At 58.8% G+C, this 12,723-nt stretch overlaps 1 protein-coding gene across 16 annotated transcripts in view; it reads right to left on the bottom strand.

Annotated features, from left to right (window-relative positions):
• Positions 1-11,159, bottom strand: part of TPCN2 (two pore segment channel 2) — a 132,523-nt gene extending 121,364 nt beyond the window's left edge. For 14 of the 16 annotated variants that reach the window (XR_009213581.1, XR_004248199.2, XR_004248198.2 and 11 more), the window contains exons 1-5: positions 10,985-11,135; positions 6,038-6,102; positions 5,338-5,414; positions 4,783-4,960; positions 2,556-2,672 (exon numbers count right to left, since the gene is read on the bottom strand). Coding sequence is in view for 9 of the 16 variants with exons in the window: in XM_032153742.2 (XP_032009633.1) it covers positions 2,556-2,672; positions 4,783-4,960; positions 5,338-5,414; positions 6,038-6,102; positions 10,985-11,093 (546 nt within the window). In the remaining 7 variants the exon portion in view is untranslated. Of the gene's footprint in view, positions 1-2,555; positions 2,673-4,782; positions 4,961-5,337; positions 5,415-6,037; positions 6,103-10,505; positions 10,742-10,984 lie in introns of those variants that run through there. The other 2 variants (XM_032153732.2, XM_032153735.2) reach the window with 2 other exon arrangements.
• Between the last annotated feature and the right edge of the window lie 1,564 nt (positions 11,160-12,723).

Below are 12,723 nucleotides of genomic sequence, written 5' to 3'. Positions count from 1 at the left end.
GCAGTGAGCAGGGTTGGGCGGTCCCCTGTGTGGACTGAGAAAGGGGACATTCCCAGGTGGAGGCCAGAGGCATGGAAAGAGAAGGGTGGAAGACTGGGGACGAGGTCTGGGAGGAAGTATGTGGACCAGCTGCTCTGAACAAGCTGTTCTGCAGGGCACGTGGCGTAAGGAGCTGGTGCCCCACGTGAATGCCCACCATGGGCATCACGGAGAGGAGGCTCTCTGGCCAGGACCAGGCATCCTGTGGATGCAGCTAGGCCTCTTCCCTCAGCCACCCTGCTCCTAACTCCCTGCACCACACACAAAGCGGCCACTACGACAGACACGGAGGCTATCCTGGTGCCAACAGCACAACCACTCAGCCAGAGGCAGGGCCGGGCACGGGCCTGAGACAGCCCCCTGGCAACAGAGGGGCCTTTGCCCATAACTGTCGCTCATCTGTCCTCCCGGGACAGACAGGCATGCAGGTTATGAATCTGCCTGCCCTGCCCCCAACGCCTCTCCCAGCACCATCCTAGGACTTGGGGAATGAACTCAGTGGGGCACTGTGTCCCACTCACAGCCCTGCAAATGCTGCTTCAGGTGAAAGAGCTGGGGCAGCACTGGGGCAGCCCCGGCGCGGCCCCACAGTAGCTGGCTGTGGGAAGGGTCCCAGAGCCTTAGGAAGACTCAGCAACGCTGTGAGCTTAGGGTCATGGGGCACGGCACAGACTCTGAACCAGAGGCCACTCAGTGGGGCTGTCTCTCCCCCAGCCAGGACCCACTGGGACCCAGGCAAGGGCACTGGGAGTGAACACGGTGAAGAGGCACAGGTGGATGGCCAGCTTTCCACTTCCCACCTCCCCCATTCTGGGTCCCCGGTCTGGAAACATCCACTCCCAAGGTGGGGATGCTTCCACCAGGACACACACTGGACCATAGCTTGTTCATGGAAAGAGGGCTGCTGTGCCAGCGGCGTGAGCGGGCAGGCTGGCTGCTGCCACTGAGAACAGCAGGGAGGGCTGGGTGGGGGTCCTCTGGGCCACCTCTTACTCCTATGTCCCATAGGAAAAGTCAGCAGAAAACTCCAGCGTTCCAAAGGCAGGACCACCAAGGACTCAGGCCCCTCAGGGAGGAAGGTCCAGTCCCTGTTCCAGGTCAAAAACCCGGGCCAGCTGGGGAGCTGGCGGAGGCGAAGGGAGCACGGAGCAGGTGGCAGAAGAGATCCAGGCAGGGCCCATGGCCAGGTATAAAACCAGGCCTTTATTCCTTTTCTTCCTTACTTGTAACAAAGACCTGTGTCTCTTTTTCCTGTCTCCTTCCCCATCCTAATTTCATATAAGGATCCTCGGTGTGGCTTACAATTTAGCCTGTAAGTTACAGAACATGATACAGCTGCTACAACCGTAACTCAGAAATGGTGGTGGGAGGGCCATCCTCGCTCCCCTTGCTGGGGCAGTCACGCGAGAGGCTCTCCCTTTGCAGGGAGGAGGCTGCAGGAAGCTGCCAAGTCAGGGAGACAGGAAGGAGGCGGCCACGGAGGCCCCGCAGCAGCACAACGGGGCTGCCCTCCAGCCACCCTTCTGCTCTGCCGTGCTGTGGACCGCGATGCCGCCTGTTCCAGCTCTCCTCAGCGGCTACTCCCCACCAGGTCCTGCCAGCAGGGCCCTGGGGCAGGCGGAGACAGGAGGTGCACTCACGAGGCTGTTCCTATCAGCTGCACCTGGAGCTTCCAGCCTCCCCATCAGCACTGCTGGGACCAACCTCATTGAGCTTCTGGGAGGCACCAGCGCCCACCGGACAGCACCCCCTCCCAGAGGACAGAGGGCAAGGTCCCAGGTCTATGGGCCCCTCCCCTGGGCCTCCAGGTGCTAACGACCTCCATCTCTCCCCGCTGTCCCCTGCCCAGGGGTGGGGCTGCTCCCGGCGGTTCTGGATTCCACTGGGCTCCTTTCATTGTTGGTTTCTCGGCGCCTGTTTAAGGCCCTCTGTTCATTCTCTCCAAAAGGCACCTGCGGGGCTCTGCTTCCCGACAGACCCCAATGGATTCTGCTGACTCTGCACCCACCTCTCCCAGCTCTATTCTCCCAAAGCCCAGGGGGTGCTTCTGGGTGCTCTGAGGGGAAACCAAGGCACTGCGGTGGAAAAGGCTGAGCGTGGCCAGGTGAGGGGGCTTTCTCACTGTCAGACCTCACAGAGCTTGGGGCTTGTGACTACAGGGCATGGTGAGGTGCTGGTGTGGCGCTCTCATCAGGGGCTGGACGGCCGAGGCCTTCAGCTAGAGAGCGGAGAGCCGGGAGGCATAAGTCCTGGAGCTCACTCCCAGGTCCGCCCTCACCAACAGGGCGAGCCAGAAGGAACCCTGTGCCTGTCCAGGCCTCTGTGTCTTCATCTGCGAGACAGGAACAAGGCTCCCCAGCCAACAAGTGAAGGAAGTGCCATGGGAGGTGGGCAGTGCTGGGCGGGTGGGCAGGACGGCTGGCAGGCTCAGGGCTCCATCCCAGCACCCCCATGGGCCTTGCACCCACACCACCCCCAGAGCTCTCCGCCTGTCTCAGGACCGCCTCACCACCTACCTCATGACACATGAGACTCAGGGACACGGTCCAGTCCACCAGAGACACCACCAGCACCACGAGGTAGCCCAGCAGCCAAAGGTTTTTCTGGAAATGGGCCCACCCAAACAGGTAACCCTGCAAGAGAGACGGGTGGGTGAGCAGCAAGCAGCCCCACACGCTGGTTCTGCAGCCAGAGGATGACGGTGCGCAGGGCAGGGACCAGGCGACCAGAGCAGGGTGCGCCTCCACAACAGTGTGGTCCCCATGGGACGCAGAGCAGCGGTCAGGAGGCCCGAGCTCCTGCCCAAGCCTGCTAGGGACTCGCTGTGCAGTCTCAGGCAGCACCGAAGCTCTCTGGCCTGGGGTCCTCATCAGTAACGGGAGGCTCCTGCCTGTTCTGCCTATCTAACTGACCACCTTGTGCAGGCTGAGAAGACACGGAATGCACTCTGGAAAAGGCTAGAAGAGTACCGGCTCAGTGGGTAGGTCTCCGCCGCCACAGCAAGGCAGTTTGGGAAGTGAGGTCTGGTCTGTTCTTCCCTTACCTAACTGCCATTTCCCATCATCAAGAAAGTCCCCAGAGGGCGGTCGCTCACACCTGTAATCCCAGCACTTTGGGAGGCTGAGGCAGGCAGATCACTCAAGGTCAGGAGTTTGAGACCAGCCTGGCCAACATGGTGAAACCCTGTCTCCACCAAAAATAGAAAAATTAGCCGGGCATGGTGGCAGGCACCTGTAATCCCAGCTACTTGGGAGGCTGAGGCAGGAGAATCACTTGAACCCAGGAGGCGAAGGTTGCAGTGAGCTGAGATCATGCCACAGCACCCTAGCCTGGGCGACAGAGCAAGACTTTGTCTCAAAAATAAATAAATAAATAAAAGACAGCCGGGTTGCAGTGGCTTACACTTGTAATCCCAGCACTTTGGGAGGCTGAGGCAGGTGGATCACGAGGTCAGGAGATCAAGACCACCCTGGCTAACACAGTGAAACCCGTCTCTACTAAAAATACAAAAAATTGGCCAGGCATGGTGGCACGAGCCTGTATCCCCAACTGCTGGGGAGGCTGAGGCAGGAGAATCGCCTAAACCCAGGAGGCGGAGGTTGCAGTGAGCCAAGATTGAGCCACTGCACTCCAGCCTGGGAAACAGAGCGAGACTCTGTCTCAAAATAAATAAATAAATAAAATAAAATAAAATAAAATAAAATAAAATAAAAGACAGCCCCCAGAGGTCACAGCTTGCTGATGTACCCTCTCTCACCTTTTGACACTTCTCAAACACACCAACCATTCAAAAAACACTAATGACAACCTCTTGCCGGTTTCAGTTCCAGTTGAAAAACCCCCAGACCTGCTAACCACATGATGAGCTATAAAGGAAGAAATGAGAAACTGCCCAGGGCCTACAATCACACACATCAGCATCCAGCCACAACCCTCGGTCAGCACACAGCCTGCCCTGCCCACAAGGAACTACAGGGCAGCGCCAGGCAGAGGCCCCACGAGACCGGGAAGCCACATGAGCCCAAGGCCCAGCCAAGGAGCGGCAGGGCTGGCGCTGAGGACGGCTGCAGCCAGGGCCCGATCTAACACCATGGTCATGGATGGGGGGCCCCTGAGACCGCAGCACTGGAATCACTGTTTGACAAAAATAGAACACGTAGCCTGCACCTCCCTGGAAAGGCACTAAGGCTCTGACGAGGCTCAGAAGCTTAGGTGAGCACCAAAGGCCCACCTCCAGCTTCTGGGAGGACGTGCGTCACCAGAACCCAGAGTCAAATGCGCAGCAGCTGCTGTGTGCATAAGAAACCCCTTTCTGCCCCACGCCCACCTCCTCTCCTCTTCTCTTTGGGGTGGCCGGGTGAGCCTTGAGGAGGGACCACCTGGGCCTCACTTATTCACTTGGGACCTCTCCTCACAGCAGCACTGCAGATCCTGGACTGTTCCCAGAGGCCCTGCCAGCCTGCGCCACCCCCGACAGCACACTGGCCCCAGTTCGCATGGTGGAGAGGGAGGAGAGCTGACTGCACACTGGGCTCAGTTTGCATGGTGGAGAGGGAGGAGAGCTGACACAGCCTCTGCCTCAGGCGCTTGCTTGTCCAAGAAAGTGTGCCTTGCTCACCGAGTCAAAGTACAAAGTCTGGGGAAAAGGCAGCTCGCTCCAGAGAATCAGCAACAAACCAGGAGAGCAGCGGCCAGGCGCTGGGAGGCCGCGGCAGCACATAGAGGGCCGGGCGCCCGTCTCACCTTCACAGAGAGGTCGGCCGCAAAGACCAGCAGGCAGAGCACTTCGACACTCTCGGTCAGGCCGCAGGGCGGCTCCCAGGGGGCAGCGCGGTAACGCACGTCCGCCGTGCTGGTGAGCGAGGATGGGGTCTCGATAAAAGCCAAAAACAGGATCAAGAAGATGGTGAAGCTCAAAGTCCTGGAAAGGGGACAGAAACATGAAAACACAGGAGCCAGCAGCCCTCAGGGCCCAGAGGCTGATCAGGAGCTTCCCCAGTCCAAAGCGTGGGAGCTGGCGCTGCCTGAGCGTGGACACTCGTGACTGGGGAGACCACAAATGTGCTCAAAGCTCCATTGCCAAGGGCTGACCACAGCATTCCAGAAAGGAACCCTTGTTGTAGAAGGAGCCTTCCATCACAGGCCGTCTCCTTTCCAGAAAGGATGATGGTAACCGCTCTATCTATGTAGCAGGGAGCCTGCCTGGACCCTGAGACCAGGTGATCCCCAGGTGGGGGCCAGCCTCCCCCGCCACGCAAGCCGGCAGGGACCCTGAGTTCCACATGGGTGCATTCTCACCGTTGGCATACATTCGAGTAATACCGTCGGTAAAGCCACATCGAGCTGGCATCCACCCGGTGGTTGATGGAGCGATACTAGAAGCAAAAAGTCACATGAGGCATGACAGGGGTGCACGCAGGGTGGGCCGTGACCGGGGCCCCACACCACACACGAGACAGGCCCAAGTGTCAAGCTGTGGATCACAGGGGACGCTTCAGCGTGTGGACATGGCCGGCCCTGACCCAGCAGGCCCACACCATCACAAACCACGAGGTTTCCCAACACACAAGACTTCACAAGCCACACACCCTGGGTGGGTGGGTGCATGAGCAAATGCTCAGGGAACACTTGCTGAGGGCACAGCTGTGCCCGTGTCTGCCTGTGAGGCTCTCTCTTCTCTGTGCAAGGCTGATCCTCCCATGCCCCGTACAGCCGTGTCATCTTCCAGGACGCCCCCACCCACCCAGGACCTAGAATGGGGTGGTCCACGACAGGCCTCAGAACACGGTGCATCAAAGCAGCAAATGCGTCCAGGATGCAGAAGACAAGTCCTCCGGAGACTGATGGAGAGCTGTGCCCAGAGGCTCCACCCTCAGTTCTCTTAACCTACAGTCCAGCAACGGAGGCCTTGGACCCAGTCAGTCACCCCCGGAGGGGCGAGCCAATCAGAAGGCGGCCCACCCCCCAGGCCTCGCCACAGGGAGCAGGTACCACCAACCTGAATAGCATCTTCGATGAAGACCACAGCCTGATCAATGCAGAGGTCCCACCTGGCTGCGGCACCTGCAGGCAGAGGGGACACATCAGGTAACCAAGCGGGATGATATGGCCTCACCCTCCAGGACACCCGTGATCAAGGAAAGATGCCGGCTGCAGTTCTTCCCAAGGCCGTTTGTAAAGAGATGACTCCACCCAGCAGTGGGGCTGCACGTACCTGCCTGGGGCAGGGACCAAACGAGGTGAGTGCCTCGGCATCACATGCACAGGCCAGGCCCAGGGCACGGCACCTCCGCATGCAGCACACACACCCAGCAAGCCCGTGAGAAGCGGCGCGTCCTGCAGGGCCCTGCCACCAGCCTTAGGGTTCAGAGCCCGGCTCCTCCACATGCTGGCAGGAAGGCTGTGGCTGGCTCCTCCTCTGTCAAGTGGGGCTATTTACAGCCACCCAATCGGCTCCCCAGAGGGTACTGTGAGGTGCAACGCAGGAGCGCAAGAGCCCCCTGCCACGCTCCCCAAGCATGCTCGGTACACGGGGCTGCTGTCACCCCTCTTCCGCTCAGCCCTACCTGGCTCCTGCACAGCCTTCATGAGCCAGGACACTGCACCCAGTGTCCCACCCACCCCCATCAAACCAGACCTCGGATTCAACACTGACAGGGAGAACTGGCATCTAGAACCCGAAGGCGCCGCTGTGAGGCTTCATGAGAGCTACCAAAGTCCCGTCCCCTCACTGTCCCGGTTCACGGGCCCAGGCAAGCCCACCCAAATCACTCCCAGAGTCAGAGCTGCGGGAACGCCCGAGTCCCCCAGCCTCTGCGGGTGCCTTCTGTGGTGAAGGGTGGCTGCCCGCCTTTACCAACAGCACAAGCAGGGTGGAGCCTCCCGGCAGGCCTGGGCAAAAGCGGCAGTGGCTCCTGACTAGGAGGGGCCTTCAGGAAAAGTCAGGCGGCATAGAAGCCAGGACCCAGCACCTGGCCTGCTCACAAGCCCCTCGCCCGCCACGGAGCAGCCAGCGGGCGCACCTGGTCAGCCACTGAGCCACTGCGGGGGGCCTGGGCCACCCACCCGCATCGCAGGCACAGGCCACCTCTGTGGCCTCGCTGCGGAGCTGCTCCTCAGCAGGCCAAGAGGAGAGGAAAGCTCAACCGGAAGCAACTGAGGAGCCCAGAGAGGCTGACACTTCCAGCACGGGGAGAGGGTGAAGCAGCTGCTTTTTCAGTTGAGACTCGGCTCTTACACCTGGCCCCTTGGGGCCCACAGCTGCACCAAGACAATGTGGTGACATGGGAGGCAGCAGCAGAGGCTTCGGGAGGTGCTGGTCCCCAGGCAGAGCACCAGGCCATGACCCGCCCACGCCGCTGGCCATCCTGAGGGATGCAGCTGCCCCTGTCCTCGAGGCTCCTGCTTGGGGGCATGAGGTAGAGGCAGCTGGGCCCTGGACGGATTAGAGGTGTGGGGGGCCCCAGACAGAGGCAGGAGACCGGACCCCACCCTCGCTCTGCCCGGCCCTGCTGCACTGCCCGGAGCAAGAGCCTTCCCTCCCTGTGGCTTTGGTGCCCACATGCACAGCCACGAGACCCACCCTGAGGACACCCGAATGTCTCCCCAGGGAGGCTCTGAAAGTGGCTACTGTTTATGTCCCCTGAGCATATCCTGGGATCGCTGTGAACAGAAGCCACACTGTTTTGTTCCCTGCTGTATCTGCAGAGCCCAGAACTCAAACACACAGGACTCAAAGCTGATTTATCCCATGAATAAATGAACAGCCCCAAGGGGAGCCTGGGGGACCCGCGATCTGAGAGGCTCCACCTTACCAGATTCCCTGGGAGAAGACAGAATCTCTACCAGGAGAGATCTAGTGATACAAGCTTCTTAGACAACAGACAAGCGGCCGAGTTCCGGGGCTCACGCCAGCCCCAGGACCATGGAAAGTGCTCACATCCACCCAGGCCAGCCATCCCGGGCCAACAGTGGTGGGCACCGCTGGAACCATCCAGCACTCGTGCTTCCCTTTCGCCTGGCTTTTTGGTTGCTGGTTTGTAAAATTCTGGGTCTGGCCATCCTCGGTTTCACCCTGCAACAGCCCAAGGATCTTGTTCCAAACACTCACAAGCACATCACAGCTTCCCCTGGGTCCCCACTATTCCAGGCCCACACTCCACCCTAGCCTGGCACTGAGATTCCCACATTTGCCAGCCCACCTCTCTCCTGCCTTTTAACCCTCTGTGCCACTCATTCTGAACTGGGCTCTGCCAAGGCCATGCTCTCCAAAGCCTCCAACCCTTTATTCAGGCTGCTGCTTCTGCCAGGAGCACCATCCCCCAATTTGTGGGTCCAGGGACTCCCTTGGGGCAGCTCGCCCCACCCTGAGCTCATCATCCTGCGGGACAATCACCTGTCCACACACCATCACCACACCGGGGCTGAAGGGTTCTGCAGGGCACAGAGGACAGCAGGGGCTGAGATGCTGCATCCGGCACACCAGGCCACAACACGGCTTCCTAATCCAAGCCTCTGCCCCGCAACATCCAGGTCTGAACTCCCGCTCCCCTCTGACCAGCACTGCCTGTGTGACCCTGGGCAAGTCCCTTAACCTCTCGGTGCTCCGGGTCCTCATGGACCCCCACCCAATAGGAGCTAAGTACAGACTGAATGACTTACTATAGCCAGAGTGCTTTGCTAAGTGACCCCTTCATAAGCATTCAGTTACTCTGAAAGCCTCTGTAGCATCGCAATCCCTTGTCCTCTGACTTGTTTGATAACCAGTAAAAGTGTGATTTTCTGACCCAGAAACAAGAGAAAACAACTGTTCTCAACCTTTGACTCTGGCCCCATCAGGTGGGGCCAAATCAAAACGACCCAACAGCAGGGTCCACTGGGGTCCTCGGGGCGCCCACAGCAGCGGCCCCCCCACCACCACCTGTTGGTAAGAGACCAACCACAGGACTTGCAAACCAGAGCACAGGGCCTTCATTTCAAAGCCTGGCACAGGCCTCACCAGAGACTGAATGAGCCTTTCGGAGTCTCCACGGCTCCATAGTCTGCCAGTCTTGCCGGGGACCCTGGCCAAGGGGATTCGGAACACAGAACGTCCTGTCCACGTTCTCAGAAGCCCTGGCTGAGACCACAGCATAGGGACAAAGAGCGCTCCCCGAGAGCCTCCTCTCATCAGCCACACTGCCCAGCAGAGCGGGTCTCACCTGCCAGGGCCAGGACCTGCAATGATCACAGTGCTTACCCAGGACGGCCACTGGCCCCCACACCAGCCCGCTGAGCCCTGTGCTGAGGACAAACTCTGGATTCTCTCTGAATCCTCACAATGCCTGCCAGGCAGTCCCTAGTATTATCTCCCTTTTACTGAGATTCAGAAAGGTGAAGCATGGCCAGGCACAGTGGCTCACACCTGTAATCCCATCACTTTGGGAGGCCAAGGCAGGCAGACCACCTGAGGTCAGGAGTTTGAGACCAGCCTGGCCAACACGTGGAAACCCCCTCTTTACTAAAAATACAAAAGTTAGCCAACCGTGGTGGCGGGTGCCTGTAGTCCCAGCTACTTGGGAGGCTGAGGCAGAAAAATCGCTTCAACCCAGGAGGTGGAGGTTGCAGTGAGCTGAGATCACGCCACTGCCCTCCAGCCTGGGTGACAGAGTGATACGCCATCTCAAAAAAGAAACAGAAAGGTTAAGCAACCTGCCAAGGTCACACAGCCAGGGCAGCCCCAAAAAGGCACCTAGACCGCTAGACACAAAGTCTGTGTTCCCTGAATGCTGCCATATGCTGGGCATCTCATCAAGGGGCCTGCCAGAGCTGCTCCCTGCAGATCTCGTTCCTGACTGGTCCCAGGAAGCACCTGAAGAACTTCCTGGAGGCAGCTTCTGAGGTGAGCAGACAGGGTGGCCACCTCGGCCTCTGGTTTTTCATCTCGTCAGGGTCTCCTCCTTGGCCCGTCATTACTCCATGGATGGGCACATGCCACAGACCAGTGGGTGGGCACCAGGATTCCAACCCAGTTCCTTCCAGACGGAGGAGGAAAGAAGGAAAGAGAGGCCAGAGAGCGAAGCAGCCAGGTGTGAACTCTCAGAGCGGTTCAAGCAGTAGCCGCACCAGAACAGAGGGCTGTGACCTTGGGCAGGTCTCAGGGCCTCTCTGGGCCTCAGTTTCCTCATCTGTAAAGTGAGGCTAAGGTCCTTCCACCTCTAATCCAGAACCTAATTCCCCTGGTGTCAGCGAGGGGCGGACGTACCCCACCCTCGGGGGGGATTCAGCAATCTTCAGACCAGGACAAAAAACAGGAAGGGCAGGAGGGAGTGGGGAGGGGACTCTGGGCTGGCGGACAGCAAGGAGAGGAAGCCGCCCCCGTCTAGGGGGCCCGCCCCAGCCCCACGGGAAGTGGGACCCGGAAAGGCACCCTACAAAGAAAGGACTCCTAGCTCCCAGCTGGTTCGAATCCCACCTCGGCCACTTACTGGCTGTGTGACCTTGGGTAGGGTAACGCCTCTCTGTGAGCCTCTGCTTTTTCCAGAAGAAACGGGACGAATCAAAGTGCTGCCTTCTCTGAGTCAATCAGGCGACCCTCATTACGACGACCCTCGGGAAGTATGGGGTCTGGGCCCGCCCAGGCACATGGAAGGTGCCTGCCGCAGGAGGCCGGTTCCCTCGGGGCTGCCCAAGGCTGGGCGAGGGCCTCTCCGCCCGGCTGGTCGGGATCAGGACGCGACACAGAAGCGATCCCAGCTCTGCCCTGACCCCGGTCCGGGTCCGCAGGACGCAGCCCACTCGCCCTCAGAACACCGGCTCGCCTGGCACCCGGCGCGGCCCGGGCCCCGCTCGGACTCGAACCTGGTGGGGGCGCGCCCGGCAGAACGCGGGGCGCTGGGACAGCGGGACCCCCACGCGCGACCCTGGTCTCCCGGGCCAGTCCCCTCCCCAGGTCCGGGCGGCTCACCAGGGCCGACTTGGATGCTGCGGTAAGTGGCCAGCCCCGCCGGGCAGTCGCCGCCACCGCCGCGGGCCCGGCCCAGCAGGGGCTCCGACTCCGCCTGGGGTTCCGCCATCCGGTAGCCCTCGCGCGGGACCGGACCGTCAGAAGCTCAAGCGCCAAGGGCGCCCAGCTCCACTGCGCAGGCGCGGAGGCCCCGCCCCTGGCGTTCTGGCAGGGGAGCGGACGGCGCTGTGACGCATGGGATCCCTGCACTCCCAGCCAATGAGAACGGGGTCTCCTGAGTGGGGCGGAGCTAAAGGGCCCCGCCCCTCTGAGGTGTTGCTCAGCTTCCTTCCACCCAGGGCGGCGTAGCGTTCTGAGGCTTAAGGGCCGAGGGCTGGGGAGGAAATACGTTCTCAAAGGATGGTCTTTCCGGCCAGAAGCTTCAGCAACACCTGGAAACATTTTGGAAATGCAAATTCTTGGGCCCTTCTAAACCTACCGAATCAGCAACTCTGCGGGGAGGACCCAGGAATCTGTGTTTTAACAGGCATTCGGGGTGGTTCTGATGCATGTGAGTATTGAGTACCTGGGGTGACTGCAAAGCACTCCCCCCAGAATGGAACTGGAGTTTACCCTCTGATGGTGAAATTAGGAGGATTCAATATCATTAAGGGAAAACTTTAAAAACATATGACACACTTAAAAAATATTTACAACATATATAAAAAGTTTTCAACATTAATGCATAAAGACCTTGTATTCGTTTTCTATTGCTACAGTGACAAATTACCACAATCTTAAAATATAAAATAACTCTCGTTCATTATCTTTCAGTCCTGCGGGGCAGGAAACCTCCTATCTCACGGCCTCACGAGGCTAAAGTCAAAATGTCAGCTGCCGTGGGCTCTTATCTGCAGACTCTGGGGAAAGCTCACTTCCAGGCTCACCCAGGATGTTAACAGAATTGTCTCCATGGGCCTAGGACTGAAGTCCACGTCTTCTTGCTGGATGTTGGCTGGTGTCATTCTCACTCCTAGAGGCCACTGCATTCCTTCCACGATGGCTTGAACACCTCCATCATCAGAGCCAGCAAGCAAGAGCACACTGAAGACGCTTCAAGATGCAGCAAGATGCCTGTAATCCCAACCCTTTGGGAGGCCGAGGCAGGTGGATCACGAGGTCAGGAGATCGAGACCATCCTGGCCAACATGGTGAAGCCCCGTCTCTATTGAAATACAAAAAGTTAGCCAGACGTGGTGGCACGTGTCTGTAGTCCCAGCTACTCAGAGGCTGAGGCGGGGGAATTGCTTGAACCCGGGAGGCGGAAATTGCAGTGAGCCGAGATTGCGCCACTGCACTCCAGCCTAGCAACAGAGCGAGACTCCATCTCAAAAAAGAAGGCTGCAAGACGCTTCCAATCTCTGTGACTTCCCCTTCTGCCACATCTCTTTACTTTTTCCCCCTCTTTTGGGGGAGGGGAGAGGGTTTAAAATAAATATAAAATTTACCATCATAACTGTGAAAGGAAAATAAATCTCAGGACCCCAAAATCACTAAGCCAAAGGGAAAAGTCAAGCTGGGAACTGCGTTGGGCAAACTGCCTCGCCTTTTCTTCTTTAATAAAACAGCTACAAAGATTTAAAAGGCTACATACCTCCCTCACAATTTGCCCACTAGGAAATTTTTTGTGGGCCCCCAAGATCTTTACCCTAAAACAGTTTTGTTAAATTTTACCCTGACAATGTAAATTGACAACTGAT

Source organism: Hylobates moloch, unplaced genomic scaffold, assembly GCF_009828535.3.
Source record: "Hylobates moloch isolate HMO894 unplaced genomic scaffold, HMol_V3 SCAFFOLD_5, whole genome shotgun sequence".
In the NCBI taxonomy this organism is placed as follows: Eukaryota; Metazoa; Chordata; class Mammalia; order Primates; family Hylobatidae; genus Hylobates; species Hylobates moloch.
This window is presented reverse-complemented; position numbering and strand designations above follow the sequence as displayed.